The sequence below is a fragment of the Nomascus leucogenys genome, chromosome 11, assembly GCF_006542625.1.
Source record: "Nomascus leucogenys isolate Asia chromosome 11, Asia_NLE_v1, whole genome shotgun sequence".
NCBI lineage: Eukaryota > Metazoa > Chordata > Mammalia > Primates > Hylobatidae > Nomascus > Nomascus leucogenys.
The window spans coordinates 45,973,627-45,997,189 of NC_044391.1; the positions used below are offsets into that span (position 1 = coordinate 45,973,627).

The 23,563-nt window shown below is 37.9% G+C and overlaps 1 protein-coding gene across 2 annotated transcripts in view; it reads left to right on the forward strand.

Annotated features, from left to right (window-relative positions):
• The window catches only part of ZNF569 (zinc finger protein 569), a 59,622-nt gene that overhangs the window by 13,942 nt on the left and 22,117 nt on the right, over positions 1 to 23,563 (forward strand). Inside the window, exons 3-4 of one of the 2 annotated variants that reach the window (XM_030822280.1) lie at positions 421 to 660; positions 10,544 to 10,601. In XM_030822280.1, coding sequence (XP_030678140.1) covers positions 632 to 660; positions 10,544 to 10,601 — 87 coding nt within the window. In that variant the 5' untranslated portion in view covers positions 421 to 631. The remainder of the gene's footprint in view (positions 1 to 420; positions 661 to 10,543; positions 10,602 to 23,563) is intronic. The other variant, XM_003252682.3, reaches the window with a different exon arrangement.

The following is a 23,563-nucleotide window of genomic DNA, read 5'->3' on the forward strand; positions in this document are numbered from 1 at the left end:
GTTGCTGTAAGCATTTTAACTGTATCAGAGCTCATTTCAGGAGGGAATCATGCATGATAGTCCAGAAACTAAACAAATTGATATGCCTGGAAGTAAGTTCTTTGCAGAGGAAAGAAAAATAACATTTGTTATGAATATAACATTTAGTTTGTGAATTTATTTCTAAAGTATTTCCTCAATTAGCTTAAAGTTGAGTACCTCTAATATACTGAATTCTGTCTTTTCTGAGCCTTACCAGTTGCTACTGCTTTGCTTGTAATGCTTTCCCACCCCCACTCCATCCTTGCTAATTTACTTGACTTTAAACTGTTATCCTAATCCTAACTTTATTTGCAAGGTATTTTTGAGCCCCATGACAAAATAAACCGAAGGACTTCTCAAAAGTTTATCGTAATGAGGGGACTTTGGGTTTCTCCTTAGGGATGTAAACAGCTGGAAAGAGCTTTGCTTCAGTCATTACAACAAGGAAACTACAAACTTCTACCCTACAACAAGGAAATGGACAAACTACAAAATAACTTTTCTAGAACCCATCAGAGAACTGAGGTCACAGGGCAACCAAGTAATCTTAAATCTGGGGAAAGAAAGATGCCAGCTGAGAGAAACAGGACTCAAGCTTTACTTACCTGGGATGGACTCTGCCAGACACCATATAAGCCAGTAAGAAAATACAGCTATCAAGTTTTTAAACAAATTTTCAAAGTGTGAATGTCAGGTAATGAAGCGTGAAACCACTGGGGGATTTGCAAAATTAGGGAGGTGGGGGTTGCAATCTCTTGTAGGCTTTTCCTCTAGGAATCCCAACAGGCACTCACAGGGAAGATGGGGGTGAATCCTGAGAAGCCTTTCCTTGTGGTGCTAGCTGGGGGAGGGCAACAGCAGCCCAAACCCATCTTCCCTATCACTGCATAATGAAGAGCAACAAAAACAGTTGCCTTAGGAGACTTGTAGAAAGCTACTGCAGTTTAGGAAAGGGACCTGAAAAAAAGTAATATCTCTGGGAGTAGGGGAGGAATATGCTCTAGGCCTAGCACTACAGCTGGCAGAGTGGCAAGAGCACTTGTGAAGGCCACATCCCCAAGACTTAGGGATATGGTGTCTGCCTAAGACTGAGGCTTAGTGAGATCATAAGAGAATGCTATCCCTCCATCTACTCAGCCCCCACCAAGGTAACAATAATCAAATAGAAGCAATAGTAGAGTACAGCTAGGAAGCCTGCAAGAGAGATTCTCTCTGGGGAGCAGCACAAATGGAACACCCAAAACTAAGGGAGAAACATGCATTGAGAAAACAACCATGGGAAATCAACCCTTACCTTAAACATAGATATTATTAGAGGATATTATTGAAGCCTGTGGTACACTCAGTGTAACCACAGCAGTGACAAACCTCAAACCCTGTCCAGCTATTGAATAGATCAGCATAACCCCCCACGTTAAAAACCTAGCAGAAGAAAAGTCATACTCATGTTTAAGCATAAAAACTTCTTAACCTTCATATCTACTGTACTACCCAAGATGTACAGCCTTCAGCAAAGATTATGAGGCATGTAAAAAGGCAAGAAGAAAAAGAAAAAACATACTTCAAAGAGACAAAGCAATAATCATAACTGACTTAGTTATGACATAGGTATTCCAACAACCCAACAGGAATTTAAGATAACTATGACTAATATGAAATGGACCTGATGGGTAATTGCAGCAGAGATGGAAGAAAAGTATTTAAATAAATGATGGCTGAGAATTTTCCAAGTTAGTGACACCAAACCATAGGTCCAAGAAGCTCAGAGATAAATACCAAAACAAAATTTTAAAACACATCTAAACATATTATATTTAAACTGCTGGAAACTAAAAATAAAAGGAAAATCTTGAAGATAACAAGAAAAAAATTGTCTATTGAGGAACAATAATAATAATTACACATAGCAGATCTATTATCAGAGACCACGCAAGCAAGAAGACAAGAGAGAATCATTTTTAAAATGCAGAAAAAAAAGCTATCAATCCAGGATTTCACACCAAGCAAAAATATCCCTTCAAAATGAAGGAGTCGGGGGTGACATCAGCAAGATGGTGGTGTAGGAAGACTTGGACCCTTTCTCACCTTCCCAAAATACTAATTCAGCCACAATTCACAGACAAATTCTGTTTGTGAGAAATCAGAAACTAATTGTAAAGGCTGTTGCATCCTGGGAGAACATGAAACAAGACTAGTGAAGCTAGTAGGGAGATTCAGGATACCCTGTTGCTAGAGATACTGCCCCTGGTACAGTACCATACAGTCAGGAAGAGATGCCCTAACTCATCCAGGGGAGAGAAGGGGTTGATTTGTGCAACCAGTACTCCATCTTTTCTTTGTGGGCTCCCCAGAGAATTGGCTGAAAAATTCACTAGAAGGATTCAACATCAGACTAAATAAAGCAGAAGGAAGGGTTAGCAAACTGGAAGACAAGCCATTAGAAATAATTCAGTCAGGGGAGTGATAATAAAAAATAATGAAAAAGAATGAAGAAGGCTTAAGTGGGTTATAGAATACCATCAAGCAGACTAATATATACATTATGGGAATCTCAGGAGAAAATAGAGAAAAAGGACCAGAAAGCTTATTTTAAAAGTAATGGCTGAAAACTCCCCAAAGCTGGGGAAGGAAATGGACATCCAGATTCAGGAAGCACAAAGGACACAAAATAAAATGAAACAAACCCATACCAAGATGCATTATAGCAAACTGTCAAAAGTCAAACAGAATTTTGAAAGCAGCAAGAGAAAAGCAACTTGTCACATACAAGGGAACATCTATAGGACTATTAAGGGATTTTTTTCAGCAGAAACTTTGCAGGCCAGAACAGAGTAGAATGATATATTCAAAGAGCTGAAAGATCAAACAGACAAAACAAACAACAATAACAAAAAATCCCTGCCAACCCAGAATACTATACTTGGCAAAACTATCCTTTAAAAATGATGATGAGAGAAAGACTTTCCCAAACCAAAGCTGAGGAAGTTCATCACCACTAGACCTGCCTTATAAAAAATGCTAAAGGGAGTTTTCAAATAGAAATGAAAAAACACCAAACAGCAAAAAGACGGTATAGAAAAGTATGAAACTCATTGATAAAGGTAAATATATATGTAAATACAGAATACTGCATTACCATAATGGTGGTGGGTAAATAACTTAATTCTACTATAAAAGTTAAAAGACAAAAGTGTTAAAAATAAATATGAAATATGTTAAAAGATACACTATGAATAGATGTGAATTGTGACAATTATAACCAAATGTGGGCAGGAGAATTTAAAATGAAGAGTTTTTGTATGTGATTGAACTTAAGTTTGTTACCAGCTTAAAATAGACTGTTACGTCTATATTTTATGTAAGCCCCAAACTAACCACGTATGCCAGAAATTACCCATAGAGGCTACACAAAAGAGGAAGAAGTCAAAGCATATCAATGCAAAAAACTAACAAAACACAAAGGGAGACTGCAAGAGAGGAAGAGATGAAGGAAGAAGACTAACACAAAGCAACTAACAAAATAGCAATAGTAAATTCTTCCCTAGCAATAATTATAGGAAATGCACATTGAACTCCCCAATCAAGAAACAGAGTGGCTGAATGGATATATAAACAAGACCCAACTATATGCTGTCTACAAGAAGCTCACTTCAGATCTTAAGGGCACACATAGGCTGAAGGTGAGATGATCCATGCAAATGGTGACCAAAAGAGAGCAGGGTAGCCATACATATATCAGATAAAATAGGATTTAAGTAAAAAACTGTCACAAGAGACAAGGAAGGACATTTTATAATGGTAATAGGGTCAACCCACTGGGAAGATAGAATGATTATAAATATATATGCACCCAACACCAGGACATCTAATATGTAAAAGAAACATTGGCAAAATTGAAGGGAGAAATATACAGCAATACAATATAATAGGAGACTTTAATACCCCACTTTCTGTCCATTAATAATGGATAGAACTTCTTGACAAATCAATAAGGAAACATGTGACTTGAATAACACTGTAGACCTAATGGATCTGATAGACATATACAGAACTTTTTTTTTTTTTTTTTTTTTTTAGATGGGGTCTTGCTCTGTCACCCAGGCTGGAGTGCAGTGGCATGATCTCGGCTCACTGCAACCTCCGCCTCCCAAGTTCAAGTGATTCTCCTGCCTCAGCCTCCTGAGTAGCTGAGATTACAGGTGTCTACCACCATGCCCAGCTAATTTTTGTATTTTTAGTAGAGACAGAGTTTCAACATGTTATCCAGGCTGGTCTCAAACTCCTGACCTCAGGTGATCTGCCTGCCTCAGCCTCCCAAAGTGCTGGGATTACAGGCATGAGCCACCGTGCCTGGCCATATACAGAACTTTATACCCAACAGCTGTAGAATACATATTCTTCTGCAGTACACATGGATGTTTCTCCATAATGCATCGCATATTAGATCACAAAACAAATGTTAAAAAATTTTAAAATATCTAAATCATACCAAATATATTTTCTGACCACAGTAGAATGAAACTAGAAATCAATATAACAAGGAAAACCAAGAAATCCACACATATATTGAAATGAACAGAATCTTGAATAACCATTGGATCAAATGAGAAATAAAAAATGAAATTAGAAAATACCTTGAGGCAAACAAAAACACAACATACCAAAACTTATAAGTTGCAGCAAAAGCAGAAGTGAGAGGTAAATTCATATGGATAAGCTCTTATGTGATAAAAGAAGAAAGATCTGAAATAACTAACTTTACATCTCAAGGAACTAGAATCAGAAGAGCAAACTAAGCCCAAAGTTAGCAGAAGGAAGGAAATAAAGGAAATGAGAGCATAAATAAATTAAATGGAAAAGTGATAGAAACTAACAGTTGGTATTTTGAAAAGATAAATTGACAAACCCTTAGCTAAACTATGAAAAAAATAGAGAAGACTCAAATAAATAACATCAGAATTGAAAGAAGAGACAATACAACTGATGCCACAGAAGTAAAAAGGATCTTAAGGAAAAACTGTGAACAATTATATGTCAACAAACTGGATAACCTAGAATAAAAAATTAAATTCCTAGAAACATACAAACTACCAAGATTAGATCACAAAGAAATATTATAAAAAGTCTGAACAGACCTATAACTAGTGTGGAAACTGAATCAGGAATCAAAAACCTCCTAATGGAAGAGCCCTGGACCATACAGCTCCACTGGTGAATTCTACCAAACATTTAAAGATGAATTAATGGAAATCCTTCTCAAAATCTTTCAGAATATTGAAGAGGAGGGACCAGTTCCAGACTTATCTTATGAGGCCAGCATTAATCTGATACCAAAGCAAGACAGAGACACAAGAAAACTGCAGGGCAACATTCCTGGTGAGCACAGATGCAAAAATCCCCAACAAAATACTAGAAAACCATGTCCAACAGTACCTTAAAAGGTCATACACAATGACTAAGTAGGAGATAAAATGGAATAATAAAAAGTGTGCAATTAAACGAAACCAAAGGAGAAAAGTGGGGGAAGGAGAGCGAAAAAGAACAAAGGAGCAAATAGAAAACAGCTAAGAAGATGGTACATCTTAATCCAGCTATATCAGTAATCAATTTTAATATCATTCTGAATGCACCAGTTATAGATAGAGCTTATCACATTGAATAAAAGAGCAAGATTCATCTAAATGCCGTTTTACAAGGAACCCATTTTAACTACCAGACTACAAGGTGGAGTAGCCTAAGATACCCATTTTAAATATAAAGATAAATAAGTATATTAAAAGCAAATGATATAGAAAAAAATGCCACAAAATGCTAACCAAAAAAAAAAAGAGGAAGCAACTTTAATATTAGACAAAATTTAGAACAAGGGATTTAATCAGGAGTGAAGAAACAATGCTCAAGGTGTTAGTAAGAAGAGACAACAATCATAAATGTGCATGCAGCTAACAACAGAGCTTCAAGATATACGAGGCAAAAACTGATAGAACTGAAAGGAGAAATAGACACATGCACAATTATAGTTGGGGACTTAAAACCTCTCTTTCAGGAATCAATAGAACATGAAAGCAGAATATCAGAAAGGTTACAGAAGACTCCAAAACAGCATTATCAACCAACATTCAAGTATTGAATGTCAATTTTTTCGGTGTTCAAATGTGAGTGACATTTATAGAACACTCTAAACAACAGCAGAATACATGTCTTCCTCGGGTGCACATGGACATTCACCAACATAGATCATATTTGAGGCCATAATAGAAATCTCAAAAATTTTAAAGACATAAAAGTCATTCAAAGTCTGTTCTCAGAACATAGCAGAATAAAACTAGAAGTAAAGAACAGAAAGGTATCTGGAAAATCTCCAAATATTTCAAAATTAAACACACTTCTAAATAGTCCATGAGTCAAAGAAGAAACGTTATAGGAAATTAAAAAATAATTTGAAAGAAAATGGAAATACAGCACACCAAAACATGTGGGAAGCAGCTAAGTTAGTGCATACAGGGAAGTTTGTTGCATTAAATGATATAAATAATTAGAAAAATCATTACTACACTTCTGCCTTAACAAACTAGAGGGGAAAAAAGCAAACTAAACTCAAAGCAAAGAAAGGAAAGGGATATTAAAGATTACAGCATAATTCAGTACGATTTGAAACTAAAAATAATGGAGAAAAATCAGTGAACTAAAAGCTTGTTCTTTGAAAAGATCAATAAAAGTTGAAAAAAGAAACAAATTGCTAATATCAGGAATGAAAGATAGAGTGTCACACTTACCCCCCCAGATTTGAAAAGGATAATAAAAGAATACTGCAAACAACTCCATACCTGTGAATTTGACAACTTGGATGAATGAGTAAATTTTTTGAAAGACATAAACTACCAAAATTCAGACAATAAGAAATAACCTGAATAGTTATATATCTATTAATGAAATTGAATTTGTGATTAAAAACCTTCCAAAATGGAAACTCCACACCCAGATAATTTCCCAGGTGAAATACTAAACATCTACGGAAGAAATTCTAACTATTCCAAAGAAACTTTTCCAGAATATAGAAGAGGAGGAACACTTTTCAACTCATTTTATGAGGCCAGCTTTGCCCAGATACCAAAGCCAAAGATATTACAAGAAAACTACAGACTAGTATTCCTCATGGAATTAGAAACAAAAATCAACAGCATATGAGTGAACTGAATCTAGCAATATGAAAAAAGTATATCACGATAGGGTTCATCTTGGGAATACGAGATGAATTTCCAGTTCATCCTTTGAAAATCAATTACTATAGTTGACTGTAATAAGAGAATAAACCTATGACTGTTATCTCAGTAGATGCAGAAAAGCACTTGACAAAAGTCAACATTCATTCGTGTTAACAACAAAAAACAAAACAACTCCTCAGCAAACTAGGAATTGAAGAGAACAACCTTTACTGCAGGGCATCTTCAAAAAACCTAGAGCTACATTACAGTTAATGGTGAGACACTGAATGCTTTATCTCTAAGACTGGGAACAACGCAAGGATGTCCTCTCTTACTACTATTATAATAGTCACTATTGTACTGGAAGTCCTAGCCAGTGCAATAAGGGAAAAGTACATAAAAGACATAAAGATTGAAAAGGAAGGAATATAACTGTTTCTATTTGCAGACAACATAATTAAGTAGAAAATGCCAAAGAATCTACAATAAACCTCTTGTGTAGTACAGTTGAATTAATGTGTCATATTCTACATCCTATTTTAGATTCCACCTCCCAGAATTCACATCCTGGTTGAATTCTATTTGTATACAGTAAAATTCACTCTGTTTTTATGCCTTTATTTTGTTCCTTTTTATATATAGGCTGGTTCCATATTTTTGCAATTGCGAATTGTGCTGCTATAAACATGCATGTGCAAGTATCTTTTTCCTATAGTGACTTCTTTTCCTCTGGGTAAATACCCAGGAGTGGGATTGCTGGATCAAATGGTAGATATACTTTTAGTTCTTTAAGGAATCTTCACACTGTTTTCCATAGTGGTTGTACTAGTTTACATTCCTACCAACAGTATAAAAGTGTTCCCTTTTCACCACATCCATGCCAACATTTATTATTTTTTGATTATGGCCATTCTTCCAGGAGTAAAGTATCATGTGGTGGTTATGGTTTTCATTTCCCTGATAATTAGTGATGTTGAGTATTTTTTCATATGTTCGTTGGCCATTTGTGTATCTTCCTTTGAGAATTGTCTATTCATGTCCTAGCCCACTTTTTGATGGGATTGATTTTTTCTTGCTGATTTGTTTGAGTTCCCTGTAGATTCTGAGTATTAGTCCTTTGTTGGATGTATAGATTGTGAAGATTTTCTCCCATTCCGTGGGTTGTTTACTTTGCTGATTATTTTGCTGTGCAGAAGCTTTTCAGTTTAAGTCCCATCTGTTTATCTTTGTTTTTGTTGTGTTTGCTTTTGGATTCTTGGTCATGAAGTCTTTGCCTAAGCCCATGTCTACAAGGGTTTTTTGAATGTTATCTTCTAGAATTTTTATGGTTTCAGGTCTTAGATTTAAGTCTTTGATCCATCTTGAGTTGATTTTTGTATAAGGTGAGAGTTGAGGATCCAGTTTCATTCTTCTTTCTTTCTTTTTTTTCTGAGATGGAGTCTCGCTCTGTTGCCCAGGCTGGTGTGCAGTGGCGTGATCTTGGCTCACTGCAACCTTCGCCTCTCAGGTTCACGCCATTCTCCTGCCTCAGCCTCTCAAGTAGCTGGGACTACAGGCACCCACCATCATGCCTGGCTAATTTTTTTGTATTTTTAGTAGAGACGGGGTTCCACTGTGTTAGCCAGGATGGTCTCGATCTCCTGACCTCGTGATCCGCCCGCCTTGGCCTCCCAAAGTACTGGAATTACCGGGGTGAGCCACCACACCCGGCTCCAGTTTCATTCTTCTACATATGGCTTGCCAATTATCCCAGCACCATTTGTTAAATAGGGTTTCCTTTCCCCACTTTATGTTTTTGTTTGTTTTGTCGAAGATATGTTGACCATAAGTATTTGGCTTTATTTCTAGGTTTTCTGTTCTGTTCCATTGGTCTATGCCTGTTTTTATACCAGTACCATGCTGTTTTGGTGACTATGGTCTTACAATATAGTTTGAAGTCAGATAAGGTAATGCCTCCAGATTTGTTCTTTTTGCTTAGTCTTGCTTTGGCTATGTGGGCTCTTTTTTGGTTCCATATGAATTTTAGGATTGTTTTTTCTAGTTCTGTATAGAATGATGGTGGTATCTTGTTGAGAATTGCATCAAATTTGTAGATTGCTTTTGGCAGTATGGTCATTTTCACCATATTTATTCTACCCATCCATGAGCATGGGATGTGTTTCCATTTGTTTGTTATCTGTGATTTCTTTCAGCAGTGTTTTGTAATTTTCCTTATAGAGGTCTTTTACCTCCTTGGTTAAAATTCCTAAGCATTTTATTTTTTTGGCAGCTATTGTAAAAGGGGTTAAGTTCTTGATTTGATTCTCAGCTTGGTTGCTATTGGCATATAGCAGGGCTACTTATTTGTGCATATTAATTTTGTGTCCTGAAACTGCTGAATTCAATTGCCAGTTCTATGAGCTTTTGGGATGAATCTTTAGGGTTTTCTAGGTATACAATCATGTCATCAGCACCAGCAACAGTGTGACTTCCTCTTTACCAATTTGGATGTCCTTTATTTCTTTCTCTTATCTGATTGCTCTGGCTAGGGAAAAGTACGGATTTAACTCTCTTACCATCAGTACCTCCAATACACATTACTCACACATAAAAACTTTCTATTTGTTCCTCAAGATATAATTATATCACCTTTTAAATTCTTTTAAATTGCTACTTAATTCTTTCTTAATTGCTAATTATTATTGTCTTAAATGTCTCAATACATTAAAATACTTTAGGTGTTTTGTCAGTTTCATAATTTTCCTGCATATATGCTTTCATGATGCTACATGTATTCTCTGATACAGAGCTCCCACATACACACCCCTGTTTCTGTCCACCCTGTGCCCAAGCTCTGCATGATTATTCCAATCATCCTCACACCTATTAAGAACCTTTGTGAGGCCGGGCGCGGTGGCTCACGCTTGTAATCCCAGCACTTTGGGAGGCCGAGGCAGGCGGATCACGAGGTCAGGAGATCGAGACCACGGTGAAACTCTGTCGCTACTAAAAATACAGAAAATTAGCCGGGCGTGGTGGCGGGTGCCTGTAGTCCCAGCTACTTGGAGAGGCTGAGGCAGGAGAATGGCGTGAACTCAGGAGGCGGAGCTTGCAGTGAGCCGAGATTGTGCCACTGCACTCCAAGCCTGGGCAACAGAGCAAGACTCCGTCTCAAAAAAAAAAAAAAAAAAAAGAACCTTTGTGGTGCGAATATTCTTGGCATTTCTGATAGATTTAATTATCATTCCACTACAGGTTAACCTTTAATCCACCCTGTGTGTGCATGTTTCTGAAACTAAAGACAGGCCTATTTTAATGACTTTTATTCTCTTCCCCAGCTCTACTTCTGCAGGCCCCATCCCTTCCCAGGAAGAAGAGGAAATGACTCAGTCCCAGGTAAATATTAGTGTATTTGTTTCCTGCCTTACTCTCCAATGCAATTTAAGGGGATTGCAGTAATTCATACAGTAAATTATAAAGGCCTATATACATAAGACATATTCTCAGGGGAAATAGAGTTGAACGATTAAAACTAGGGAAGAGTTAAAATGTGGGTATTTTATGAAATTCATTCAGAGAGATTAAAGCTGGGCTTCAAATTTAAATTTCCTTTTTATAGGTAAGGAAAACCAGAGCAAAAATTTGTTACATAATTTTCATTGTATGTAACAATAAAAAAAATTAACATTTTCTAACAGAAATAAGCTTTTCATTGATACCTAGGTCAAAGAAAACATTGTAGTGTTACTTCTTGTAGTTGATAAACCTAGCTCTTTTGATGTTCTCTTTTGATCAAGGATAAAACAAAGTGTAACTATCAAAATAGCCCAGCATTAGAAACAATGCAAATGAACATTAACAGGAAAAGGAATAAATTATAGTATTTCACACGGTGGAATACTACTTAACAATAAAAAAGAACAGATGACTGTTACACACAACAACCAACGTGGATAGATTACACAAACATAGAATGAAAGAAGACAGAAACAAAAAAGTATTATCATAGGGTTCCATTCATATAAAGTTGAAAACGGGCAAAAACTAATGTATTGTGATAGAAGTCAGAATACTGGTTACCTCTGAGAGGGTATTTACTGTGAAACAGCATGAAGAAATCTGGAGGGCTGAAAATGTTCTATATTTTGACTTACTGATAGGTACCCATGTCTATAAATGTATACAAATTTATCAGATTTTATGCTTAAGACTAGTCCATTTTGCCACATTACTCTATGCATGTCATACATAAATTTATTTATTTACATTTTTATTTATTTTTGAGATGGAGTCTTGCTCTGTTGCCCAAGCTGGAGAGCAATGGCACAATATCAGCTCACTGGAACCTCCGCCTCCCGGGTTCAAGTGATTCTCTTGCCTCAGCCTCCGTTGTAGCTGGGATTATAAGCACCCACCAGCATGCCTGGCTAATTTTTTTTTTTTTTTTTTTTTTTTGTATTTTTAGTACGGATAGGGTTTTGCCATGTTGGCCAGGGTGGTCTCAAACTCTTGACCTCAAGTGATCCACCTGCCTTGGCCTCCCAAAGTGCTGGGATTATAGGTGTGAGCCACTGCGCCCAGCCCATAAATTTAAAGAGAGAAAACTAGACTATCTTAAGAAAGAGGTTGGGGCCGGGCGCGGTGGCTCACGCTTGTAATCCCAGCACTTTGGGAGGCTGAGGCGGGCGGATCACGAGGTCAGGAGATCGAGACCACGGTGAAACCCCGTCTCTACTAAAAATACAAAAAATTAGCCGGGCGTGGTGGCGGGTGCCCGTAGTCCCAGCTACTCGGAGAGTCTGAGGCAGGAGAATGGCGTGAACCCGGGAGGCGGAGCTTGCAGTGAGCCGAGATCGCGCCACTGCACTCCAGCCTGGGTGAAAGAGCGAGACTCCGTCTCAAAAAAAAAAAAAAAAAAAAAAAAAGAAAGAGTTTGGGATGTGTGTCTTTCAAATGACCCTATGTAATTATCTCTTTCAATGGGCATTTGCTGCTGATTGAGCCACACTGTAATCATTTCTGGTAAATTCTTAAAATTTTAACCACCAGAATGTGAGCAGAGTGTGTTTTACTTTGTTTACTGCTGTATCTCCAGCACCTAGAAGATCACGTAGTACACTTGATATTCTGTGAATACTTGTGGTTTTCTTTCAGATTTATCCCACACTCTCAGCTACTGAACATATTTTAGTTTTTACCCTCAGCTCAAAGCTTTGCTCTTCTGAGATATACCTTTCTTTGACCGTGGTTTTTTTTGTTTGTTTTTTGTTTTCTGGAGCCTCACTTTGTTGCCCAGGGTGGAGTGCAGTGATGCGATCTTGGCTCACTGCAACCTCTGCCTCCCAGGTTCAAGCAATTTTCCTGCCTCAGCCTCCCGAGTAGGTGGGATTACAGGCGTGCGCCACCACGCCCGGCTAATTTTGTATTTTTAGTAGAGATGGGGTTTCACCATGTTGGCCAGGCTGGTCTCCAACTCCTGACCTCAGGTTATCTGCCCGCCTCACAAAGGCTGGGATTACAGGCGTGAGCCTCTGCGCCCGGCCGACCATGTATTTTTATCTACCAGCTTCTGTATATCTCTAGTTTCTTCCTCAGGCACACTCAGTTAATTTTCAAAATGAACACACCTGTGTAACATAGTGCACACACTCAATGAAGAAATACAGAATTACCCTAGCACTCTAGGATACCTTTTCTACTTCCTAGTCATCACCCCCACCCCAGGAGTGTTCAACTTGTATCACCATAAATTGTTTCTCCCTGTCTTTTAACTTTATATAATCTGTGTATTCTGTGTCTGGCTTCTTTTGTTTAATATTATGTTTGTGAGATTCATCTATGTTAAATTGTTGCATCTAGTTGTAGTTCAGTTAATCTCATTGCTGAATATTATTATATTCTCTGATCAACATTTCCATGGATCTTATAATCCATGTTACTTCTTTTCTTACCTGGAACTACTCTGGCAACTGCCTACTAATCTCCCTGTATCCACTCCTGACCATCTATAGTCCATTCTCCATAGAACAACCAAAGTGATAATTTAAACCTAAGGTTTTATTATGACTTCTCTGCTTAATACCATCTAGTGGCATTCCTTTACCTGTGGAATAATGTCCCTTACGAAGCCCTTCTTGGTATGCCTTCTGCCCATGTCTTCACCATTATTTTGTGCTACATTCTCCCTCATTCACTGTGTTTCAGCCTCACTAACCTTTCTCCCCATTCAACAGACCAAGTTTGTCTTGCCTCAGGAACTCTGAACATGCTTTTAAATGTTCCTACCCTAGATATTTATATGACTGGTTCTCATCATTCAGGTTTCTGCTGAAATGTCATCTTCCTCAAGGTTGTCTTTGGTTACTAAATTCAAAGTAGAGTTTCTGATTCATTCCATAACCCATTACCTTTATTGCATTTTCTTAACTTAGCAATATCACATTTTATCTCACGTATTCACTTGCTTATGTTTTCATTTCCGTGTCCCCAAAGTAGAATCTAAGCTCCAAGAGGCCCAGAATGTTTCTAAACTCGTTCTGCTATCCCCTGTGAGTTCTGATTGATAAAATGAAAAAAACTAATTTTAATGCAGTCTGATTCAAAACTTAGTTCAATCAGCAAATTGTTCTCTTGGCAATTATTTAGTCATTCAGATTCTCCTTTGTATCCCTGTTCTCTGTTAAGGTAGTGTTTGAGATAACAGGGAAGATCTTCATAGCTTGGGTATGTGCTGGATGATTTAGCTAGCTCCTTTTTTGGGACATTCAGTGGCTGATGAATTTACGGTATATTTCACAGCTCAATGATGGTCCAAGGACCTCTCCTTATCAACTGGCCTCCTTTGGTTCTTGCTATCTCTGTAGATCTCTCTGAATCTCTGTCATGCTCTAGATGCTTCCTGCGTCCCCTAAACCCCACAGCATGAATGTAGGATCATCTTGCCGTTTTTTTTTTTTCTTTTTTTTTTTGAAACAGGGTCTTACTCTGTCACCCAGGCTGGAGTGCAGTGGCACAATCTCAGCTCACTGCAACCTCTGCCTGCTGGGCTCAAGCAATCCACCTGCCTTCAGCTACCCAAGTAGCTTGGGAGTACAGGCACGTGCCCCCATGCCTGGCGAATTTAAAAAAACAATTTGTAGAGACAAGGTCCCACTACGTTGCCTGGGTTGATCTCAAACTCCTGGGCTCAGGCAATCCTCCTGCCTCTTGGCCTCCCAAAGTGTTGGGATTACAGGCATGAGCCACTATGCCCAGCCTCATCTTGCCTTCTGAAATGACCCTATTTCATCCTACTCAGGGTGTGTGCTACATGGGAACTGAAAGCTACTTAGAAGTTATTCTCTCAGTTTGACATGACACTCTTCCCACTTAACTCACTGCCTCTCTCCCATTTCACACTCATGCCTTGGAGTGTGGGGAGTTCTACGCACATATTTAACTGCTTACCTCCCTACCTTCAAGGCCTTTGTTTCCTCTATTCCAGGCCTATAAGAGGAAGGAGAGGATTTTCCCCTTTCATCTTCTCCTCTGTCTTTCCTTTTTCAATAAAGTTAAATGGAGAAAATGTATGAGGCATAAGGAAACATACATTAAAATGTACTTCAAAACTAGTATACTGGTTAAACATGTTTGGAGCCGATGAGTGCTGAGTAGAGGCCAAGGTAGTATAAAATAAGGCCATGGAAGGTCTTGAGATATTCTTGGTGATAAAGCGCATTGATAAGGAAGAAAATTAGCCCATAGAGGAAGAATATCACATTTATTTGTTCTGTTGTTACCATATTAAGTCTTCATCTACAAGTAAAAGGTTCACTTCTCCAGAAATGTAGGGCAGAGTACCTAAGTAAATGTAGTTCAGCTGATACATACTTATGGAGCCTACTGTGTGCTCTGCATTCTGCGTAGTGCTTTATTGGAGCTCTTCATTTTTTCGTGTGGATTTTAATTGTTTTTTGTTACTTCCTTTCAGTCTGAATAACTTCCTTCCGTGTTTCTTATGAGGCTAGTCTGCTAGCATTGAATTCTTTGTTTTTATTTATTTCACCTTATTTTTTTATCTGAAATTCACATACATATTTAAAATTAATCATTCTACAATGCAGTGGTCTTTAGTACATTCACAGTGTTGTATAGCCACCCCCTCTATCTGGTTCTGTAACATTTTTATCACCTCAAAATAAAACCCCATACCCATTAAGCATCTGTTCCCCTATCCCTCTCTTACTCCTAGCCCCTGGCAAACACCAATCTGCATTCTGTCTCTGCGGATTTACCTATTCTGGCTATATTATCTATTCTGAATATTTCATATATATACAATAATAAGATATGTGACCTTTTGTGTCTGGCTTCTTTCACCTAACATAATCACTTTCATTTTTGAAAGATAAGTTTCCTAAATATAGGATTCTTTGTTGATAGTTTTTTTTTTAATTTTTAGTTTTTGTGGATACATAGTAGGTGTATACATGTATGAGGTATACATTTATGAGGTACATGAGATATTTTGATACAGGCATACAATGAGTAATAATCATATCAGGGTAAATAGGGTATCCAAGTATTTATCCTTTGTGTTACAAACAATCCAATTTACTCTTTTGGTTATTTTTAAATGTACAAATAAATTATTGTTGACTATAGTTGTCCTGTTGCACTATCAAATCTTAGATCTTATTCATTCTAACTATATTTGTACCCATTAACCATCCCCATTTCCCCCACCCACTATCCTTCCTAGCTGCTGGTAACTATCATTCTGTGCTCTATTTCCATGAGTTCAGTTGTTTTAATTTTTAGCTCTCATAAATAAGTGAGAACATGTGAGGTTTGTCGTTCTGTGCCTGGCTTATTTCAGTTAACATAATGATCTCCAGTTGCATCCATGTTGTTGCAAATGACAGGCTCTTATTCTTTTTTATGGCTGAATAGTACTCCAAGGTGTGTATGTATCACATTTTCTTTATCCGTGCATTTCTTGATGGGCACTTAGCTTGATTCCAAATCTTGGCTATTGTGAATAAACAAGGAAGCAATAAATAAGGGAGTACAGATATCTCTTTAATACACTGATTTCCTTTCTTTTGGGTATATACTTAGCAGTGGGATTGCTGGATTATATGATAGTTCTATTTTACTTTTTTGATGAACCTCCAACTGTTTTCCATCTGGTTGTACTAATTTACATTCCTACCAACAATGTATGAGGGTTCCCTTTTCTCCACATCCTGGCCAGCATTTGTTATTACCTGTCTTTTGGATAAAAGCCATTTTAAGGCCGGGCACGGTGGCTCATGCCTGTAATCCCGGCACTTTGGGAGGCCAAGGCAGGTGGATCATCTGAGGTCAGGAGTTCAAGACCAGCCTGGTCAACATGGTGAAACCCCATCTCTACTAAGAATATGAAAATAAGCCAGGCATGGTGGTGCACACCTCAAATCCCAGCTACTCAGGAGGCTGAGGCAGGAGAATCTCTTGAACTCGGGAGGCAGAGGTTTCAGTGAGCCAAGATCACGCCACTGCACGCCAGCCTGGGCAACAAGAGCAAAACTCCATCACAAACAAACAAACAAAAAAAATTTTAATTGAGGTGAGATGATACCTCACTGTAGTTTTTATTTGCATTTATCTGATGATCAGTGATGTTGAACACCTTTTCATATACCTGTTTGCCATTTGTATGTCCTTTGAGAAATGTCTTCAGATCTTTTTCCCCTTTTTAAATCAGGTTATTAGATTTTTTTCATATAGAGTTGTTTGAGCTCCTTATATATTCTAGTTATTAATCCCCTGTCTGATGGATAGTTTACATATATTTTCTCCCATTTTGTGGGTTGCCTCTTCACTTTGTTGATTGTTTCTCTTGCTGTGCAGAAGCTTTTTAACTTGATATGATCCCATTTGTCCATTTTTGCTTTGGCTCCCTGTGCTTATGGGGTATTACTCAAGGAACCTTTGCCCAGTCCATTATCCTAGAGAATTTCCTCAGTGTTTTCTTTCAGTTGTTTCATAGTTTGAGGTCTTAGAGTTAAGTCTTTAATCCATTTTGATTTGATTTTTGTGTATGGCAAGAGATAGGGGTCTAGTTTCATTCTTCTGCATATGTATATCCAGTTATTGAAGACACTGTTCTTTCCCCAATGTGTTTCTCGGCACCACTGTTGAAAATGAGTTCACTGGAGATGTATGGATTTGTTTCTGGGTTCTCTATTCTGTTCCATTGGTCTATGTGTCTGCTTGTTGTTACTCTTTGTTGTCGCTGTTTGTGACAGGATCTTGCTCTCTTGCTCAGGCTGGAGTACAGAGGTGTGAACATGGCTTGCTGCAGCCTTGACCTCCTGGGCTTAGGTAATCCTCTTGCCTCAGCTTCCCGAGTAACACAGGTGCACACCACCATGTCTAATTTTTTATTTTTTTGTAGAGACAAGGTCTCACTATGTTGCCCAGGACTCAAACTCCCAGGCTCAAGCAGTTCTCCCACCTCAGCCTCCCAAATTGCTGGGATTACAGGCACAAGCCACCCTTCCTGGCCTATGTGTCTGTTTTTATGTCAGTACCATGCTATTTTGGTTACTGTAGTTTTGTAGTATAATTTGAAGTCAGGCTCCTCCAGTTTTTTCTGTTTGCTCAGGATGGCTTTGCCTATTCTGGGTCTTTTGTGGTTGCACATAAATTTTAGCATTTTTTTCTATTTCTGTGAAGAATGTCTGGTATTTTTATAACAATTGCATTGAATCTGTAGATTGCTTTAGGTAGTATGAACATTTTAACAATATTGATTCTTCCAACCCATGAGCATGGACTATCTTTCCATTTTTTTGTGTGTGTGTCCTCTTCAATTTTTTTCATCAGTGCTTTATAATTTTCATTGTAGAGCTCTTTCAATTCTTTGGTTAACTCTTAGGGATTTTATTTTATTTTTAGCTACTGTAAATGGGATTAATTTCTTGATTTGTCAGGTTGTTTGCTATTGGCATATAGAAATGCTATTGATTTTTCTATGTTGATTTTGTATCCCACAACTTTACCGAATTTGTTTATCAGTTCTGATAGTTTTTTTTTGCTGGAGTCTTCAGGTTTTTTCAAATAGAAGATCATATCATCTGCAGACAAGGATAATTTGACTTCTTCTTTTTTAATTTGAATGCCCTTTACTTCTTTCTCTTATCTGATTTCTCTCGCTAGGATTTCCAGTACTATGTTGAATAACAGTGGTGAAAGTGGGCACCCTTGTCATATTCCAGATCTTAGAGGAAAGGCTTTCTGTTTTTCCCCATTTGGTATGATACTAGCTGTGAGTCTGTCATATATGGCTTTTATTGTATTGAGGTATGTTCCCTCTGTACTCAGCTTTTGAGGGTTTTTATCATGGAAGGGATGTTGAATTTTATCAAATGCTTTTTCAGCACCAGTTGAAATGATCATATGGTTTTTGTCCTTCATTCTGTTGATGTGATATATCACATTGATTGATTTGTGCATGTTTAACTGTCCTTGCATTTCTAAGATAAATCCCACTTGGTCATGATGTATTGTCTTTTTAATGTGTTGCTGAATTCAGTTTGCTAGTATTTTGAGGATTTTTGCATCAATGTTCAGCAAGGATATTGGCCTGTAGTTTTCTGGGTTTTTTTGATGTGTCTTGGTCTGGTTTTCATATCAGGGTAATATTGCCCTCCTGGAATGAGTTTGGAAGTATTCCCTCTTCCTCTATTATTTGGAATAGTTTAATTAGGATTGGTATTAGTTCTTCTTCAATTGTTCAGTAAATTCAGCAGTGAAGCCATTGGGTTCTGAGCTTTTCTTTGCTTGGAGACTTTTTATTACAGCTTCAGTCTCATTACCTGCTATTAGTCTGTTCAGGTTTTGGATTTCTTCATGGTTCAATCTTGGTAGGTTGTATTTTCTAGGAATTTATCTATTTCTTCTAGGTTTTCTAATTTATTGGCATATAGTTGCTCATAGTAGCTTCTAATGATACTTTGAATTTCTCCAGTATTGGTTATAATGTCTCTTTTTTCATCTCTGATTTTACTTATTTGGGTCTTCTCTTTTCTTTCTTAGTCTAGCTAAAAGTTTGCTGATTTTATTTTTTCAAAAAACTGATTTTTTTATTTTGTTAATCTTTTGTATCATTTTGTTCATTTCATTTATTTCTGCTCTGATCTTTATTATTTATTTTCTTCTAATAATTTTGAGTTTGGTTTGCTGTTTTCTAGTTCTTTTAAGATGCATCATTAAATTGTTTATTTGAAGTTTTTCTTCTTGTTTGATGTAGGTGCTTATAGCTATAAACTTTCCTTTTAGTACTGCTTTTGCCGTATCCCATGGGCTTTGATGTGTTGTGTTTCCATTATCATTTATTTCAAGAAATTTTTAAATTTTCTTCTTAATTTCTTCATTGACCCAGTGATCATTTGGGAGCATGTTGTTTAATTTCCATGTGTTTGTATAGTTTCCAAAATTCCTCCTTATTGATTTCTAGTTTTATTCCATTGTGGTTAGAGAAGATATCTTATATAATTTTAATTTTTTGAATGTTTTAAGTCTTGTTTATGGCCTAACATGGTCTAACCTTGAGAGTGATCTATGTGCTGAGGAGAATGTGCATTCTGCAGCCATTGGATGAAATGGTCTGTATATATCTATTATGTCCGTTTGATCTGTAGTGCAGATTAAGTCTGATAGTTCTTTGTTGATTTCTATCTGGATAATCTGTCCAGTGCTGAAAGTAGAATGTTGAAATCTCCAGCAATTATTCTATTGGGTCTATCTCTCTCTTTTACTGTAATAATATTTGCTTTATATATCTGGGTGCTCCAACGTTGAATACATACATATTGACAATTATTATATCCTCTTGCTGAATTGACCCCTTTATCATCATGTAATGACCTTGTTTGTCTCTTTTTATAGTTTTTGTCTTGAAGTCTATTTTGTCTATAGCTAGTCCAGCACTTTTTTGGTTTCCATTTGCATGAATATATTTTTCCATGTATTTATTTTCAGTCTATGTGTGTCTTTATAGATGAAGTGTGTTTCTTGTAGGCAATGGATTTTTGGGTCTTGTTTTTTTTGTTTGTTTGTTTGTTTTTATAATACATTCAGCCACTCTGTCTTTTGATTGGAGAGCTTTACATTCAAATGTTAGTCCATTTACATTCAATGTTATTATTGATAAGTAAGGACTTAGTCCTGCTATTTCATTATTTCCAGGTTGTTTTGTGGTCTTCTTTTCCTCCTTTCCTTCCTTCCTGTCTTCCTTTTTGGGAAGGTGGTTGTCTCCAGTGGTATGTTTTAATTTCTTGCATTTTACTTTTTGTGCATCTGTTGTATGTTTTTTGATTTGAGGTTGCCATGAGGCTTGCAAATAATATAACCTATTATTATTTTAAACTGATGACAAATTAACACTGATTGCATAAACAAACAGGCCAAGAGAAAATTAGTACTCTATATTTTAACTTTGTCCCCCTGCTTTTTTAGCTTTTTGCTGTTTTTACTTTTTATTTTATTTATTTATTTTTGAGATGGAGTCTCGCTGTCACCAGGCTGGAGCATAGTGGCACGATCTTGGCTCACTGCAACCTCTGCCTCCCAGGTTCAAGCAATTCTTTTGCCTCAGCTTCCCAAGTGTCACACGCATCCGTGTGAAGAGACCACCAAACAGGCTTTGTGTGAGCAACAAAGCTGTTTATTTCACCTGGGTGCAGGCAGGCTGAGTCCGAAAAGAGAGTCAGCAAAGGGTGGTAGAATTATCATTAGTTCTTATAAGTTTTGGGATAGGTGGCGGAGTTAGGAGCAATGTTTTGCGAGCAGGGGGTGGATCTCACAAAGTACATTCTCAAGGGTGGGGAGAATTACGAAGAACCTTCTTAAGGATGAGGGAGATTACAAAGTACATTGATCAGTTAGGGTGGGGCAGAAACAAATCACAATGGTGGAATGTCATCAGTTAAGGCTATTTTCACTTCTTTTGTGGATCTTCAATTGTTTCAGGCCATCTGGATGTATACGTGCAGGTCACAGGGGATTCAATGGCTTAGCTTGTGCTCAGAGGCCTGACACCAAGTAGCTGGGAATACAGGCTTGTGCCACCCCACACCCAGCTAATTTTTTTTGTATTTTTATTAGAGACAGGGTTTCACCATGTTGGCCAGGATAGTCTGGATCTCCTGACCTTGTGATCTGCCCACGTCGGCCTCCCAACGGGTTGGGATTACAGGCATGAGCCACCGTGCCCGACCTGCTGTTTTAATTTATATTTTATTGCACTGTGTCTTGAAACATTGTTTTAGTTATTGATTTATTTATATTGATTCATCTTCTCATCTTTCCTTTTTTTTGAGACAGAGTCTCGCTCTGTCACCAGGCTGGAGTGCAGTGGCACAGTCTTGGCTCACTGCAACCTCCGCCTCCCGGGTTCAAGCGATTCTCCTGCCTCAGCCTCCTGAGTAGCTGAGACTACAGGCACGTGCCACCATGCCCAGCTAATTTTTTGTATTTTTAGTAGAGATGGCGTTTCACAGTGTTGGCCAGAATGGTCTCGATCTGTTGACCTCGTGATCTGCCCCCCCTTGGCCTCCCAAAGTGGTAGGATTACAGGTGTGAACCACTGCGCCCAGCCCATCTTCTCATCTTTCTATTCAAGATATGAGTAGTTTACACACCACAATTACAGTGTGCAGTGTGCAGAAATTACATTCTGCATTTTCTGTGCTTCATGCGCGTCTGTGTGAAGAGACCACCAAAAAGGCTTTGTGTAAGCAACATGGCTGTTTATTTCATCTGGGTGCAGGCAGGCTGAGTCCGAAAAGAGAGTCAGTGAAGGGTGGTGGATTATCATTAGTTCTTATAGGTTTTGGGATAGGCGGTGAAGTTAAGAGCAATGTTTTGCGGGCAGGGGTGGATCTCACAAAGTACATTCTCAAGGGTGGGGAGAATTACAAAGAACCTTCTTAAGGGTGGGGGAGATTACAAAGTACCTTCTTAAGGGTGGGGGAGATTACAAAGTACATTGATCAGTTAGGGTGGGGCAGAAACAAATCACAATGGTGGAATGTCTTCAGTTAAGGCTATTTTTACTTCTTTTGTGGATCTTCAGTTACTTCAGGCCATCTGGATGTATACGTGCAAGTCACAGGGGATTCGATGGCTTGGCTTGGGCTCAGGGGCCTGACACTGTGTACTTTCTATTACCAGTGAGTTTTGTACTTTCACATGATTTCTTATTGTTCATTAATGTCCTTTCTTCAGGTTGAAGGACTCTCTTTAGCATTTTTTTGTAGGACAGGTCTGGTGCTGATGAAATCTCTCAGCTGTTGTTTGTCTGGGAAAGCCTTTATTTCTCCTTCATGTTTGAAGGTTATTTTCACCAGATATACTATTCTAGCATAAAAGTTTTTTTCCTTCAGCACTGTAAATATGTCATGCCACTCTTTCCTGGCATGTAAAATTTCCACTGAAAAGTCTGCTGCCAGATATATTGGAGCTTCCATTGGTATGTTGTTGCTTTTCTCTTGCTGTGTTTAAATGGATCCTTTCTTCATCATTGACCTTTAGGAGTTTGATTATTAAGTGTCTTGAAGTAGTCTTATTTGGTTTAAATCTACTTGGTGTTGTATAACCTTCTTGTACTTGAATATCAATATCTTTCTCTAGGTTTGGGAAGTTCTCTGTTGTTATCTCATCGAATAAACTTTTTACCCCTGTTTCTCTACCTCCTCTTTAAGGCCAATAAGTCTCAGATTTGCCCATTTGAAGCTATTTTCTAGATCTTACAGGCATGCTTCATTCTTTCTTACTCATTTTTCTTTTGTCTCCTCTGACTGTGTATTTTCAAATAGCCTATCTTCAAGCTCACTAATTCTTTCCTCTGCTTGATCAATTCTGCCGTTCAGTGACTGATGTGGCTGGGGGTGGTGGCTCATGCCTATAATCCTAGCATTTTGGGAGGCCAAGGCATGAGGATCACTTGAGCCTAGGAGTTTGAGACCAGCTTGGGCAACATAGTGAGACTACCATCTCTACAAAAACATTAAAAACTTAGTTGGGTATGGTGGCATGCACCTGTGGCCCCTCCTACCCAAAGGAGGCTGAGGTAGGAGGATCACTTGAGCCTGGCAGGTCGAGGCTGCAGTGAGCCATGATCACACCACTGCATTCCAGCCTGGATGACAGAGACTCTGTCTCAAAACAAAAAACAAAAAACTGATGCATTCTTCAGTTTGTCCATTGCATTTTTCAGCTCCAGAATTTCGGCTCTATTCTTTTTAATTATTTCAGTCTCTTTGTTAAATTTATCTGATAGCATTCTAAATTCTTTCTCTGTGTTATTTTGAATTTCATTGAGTTTCCTG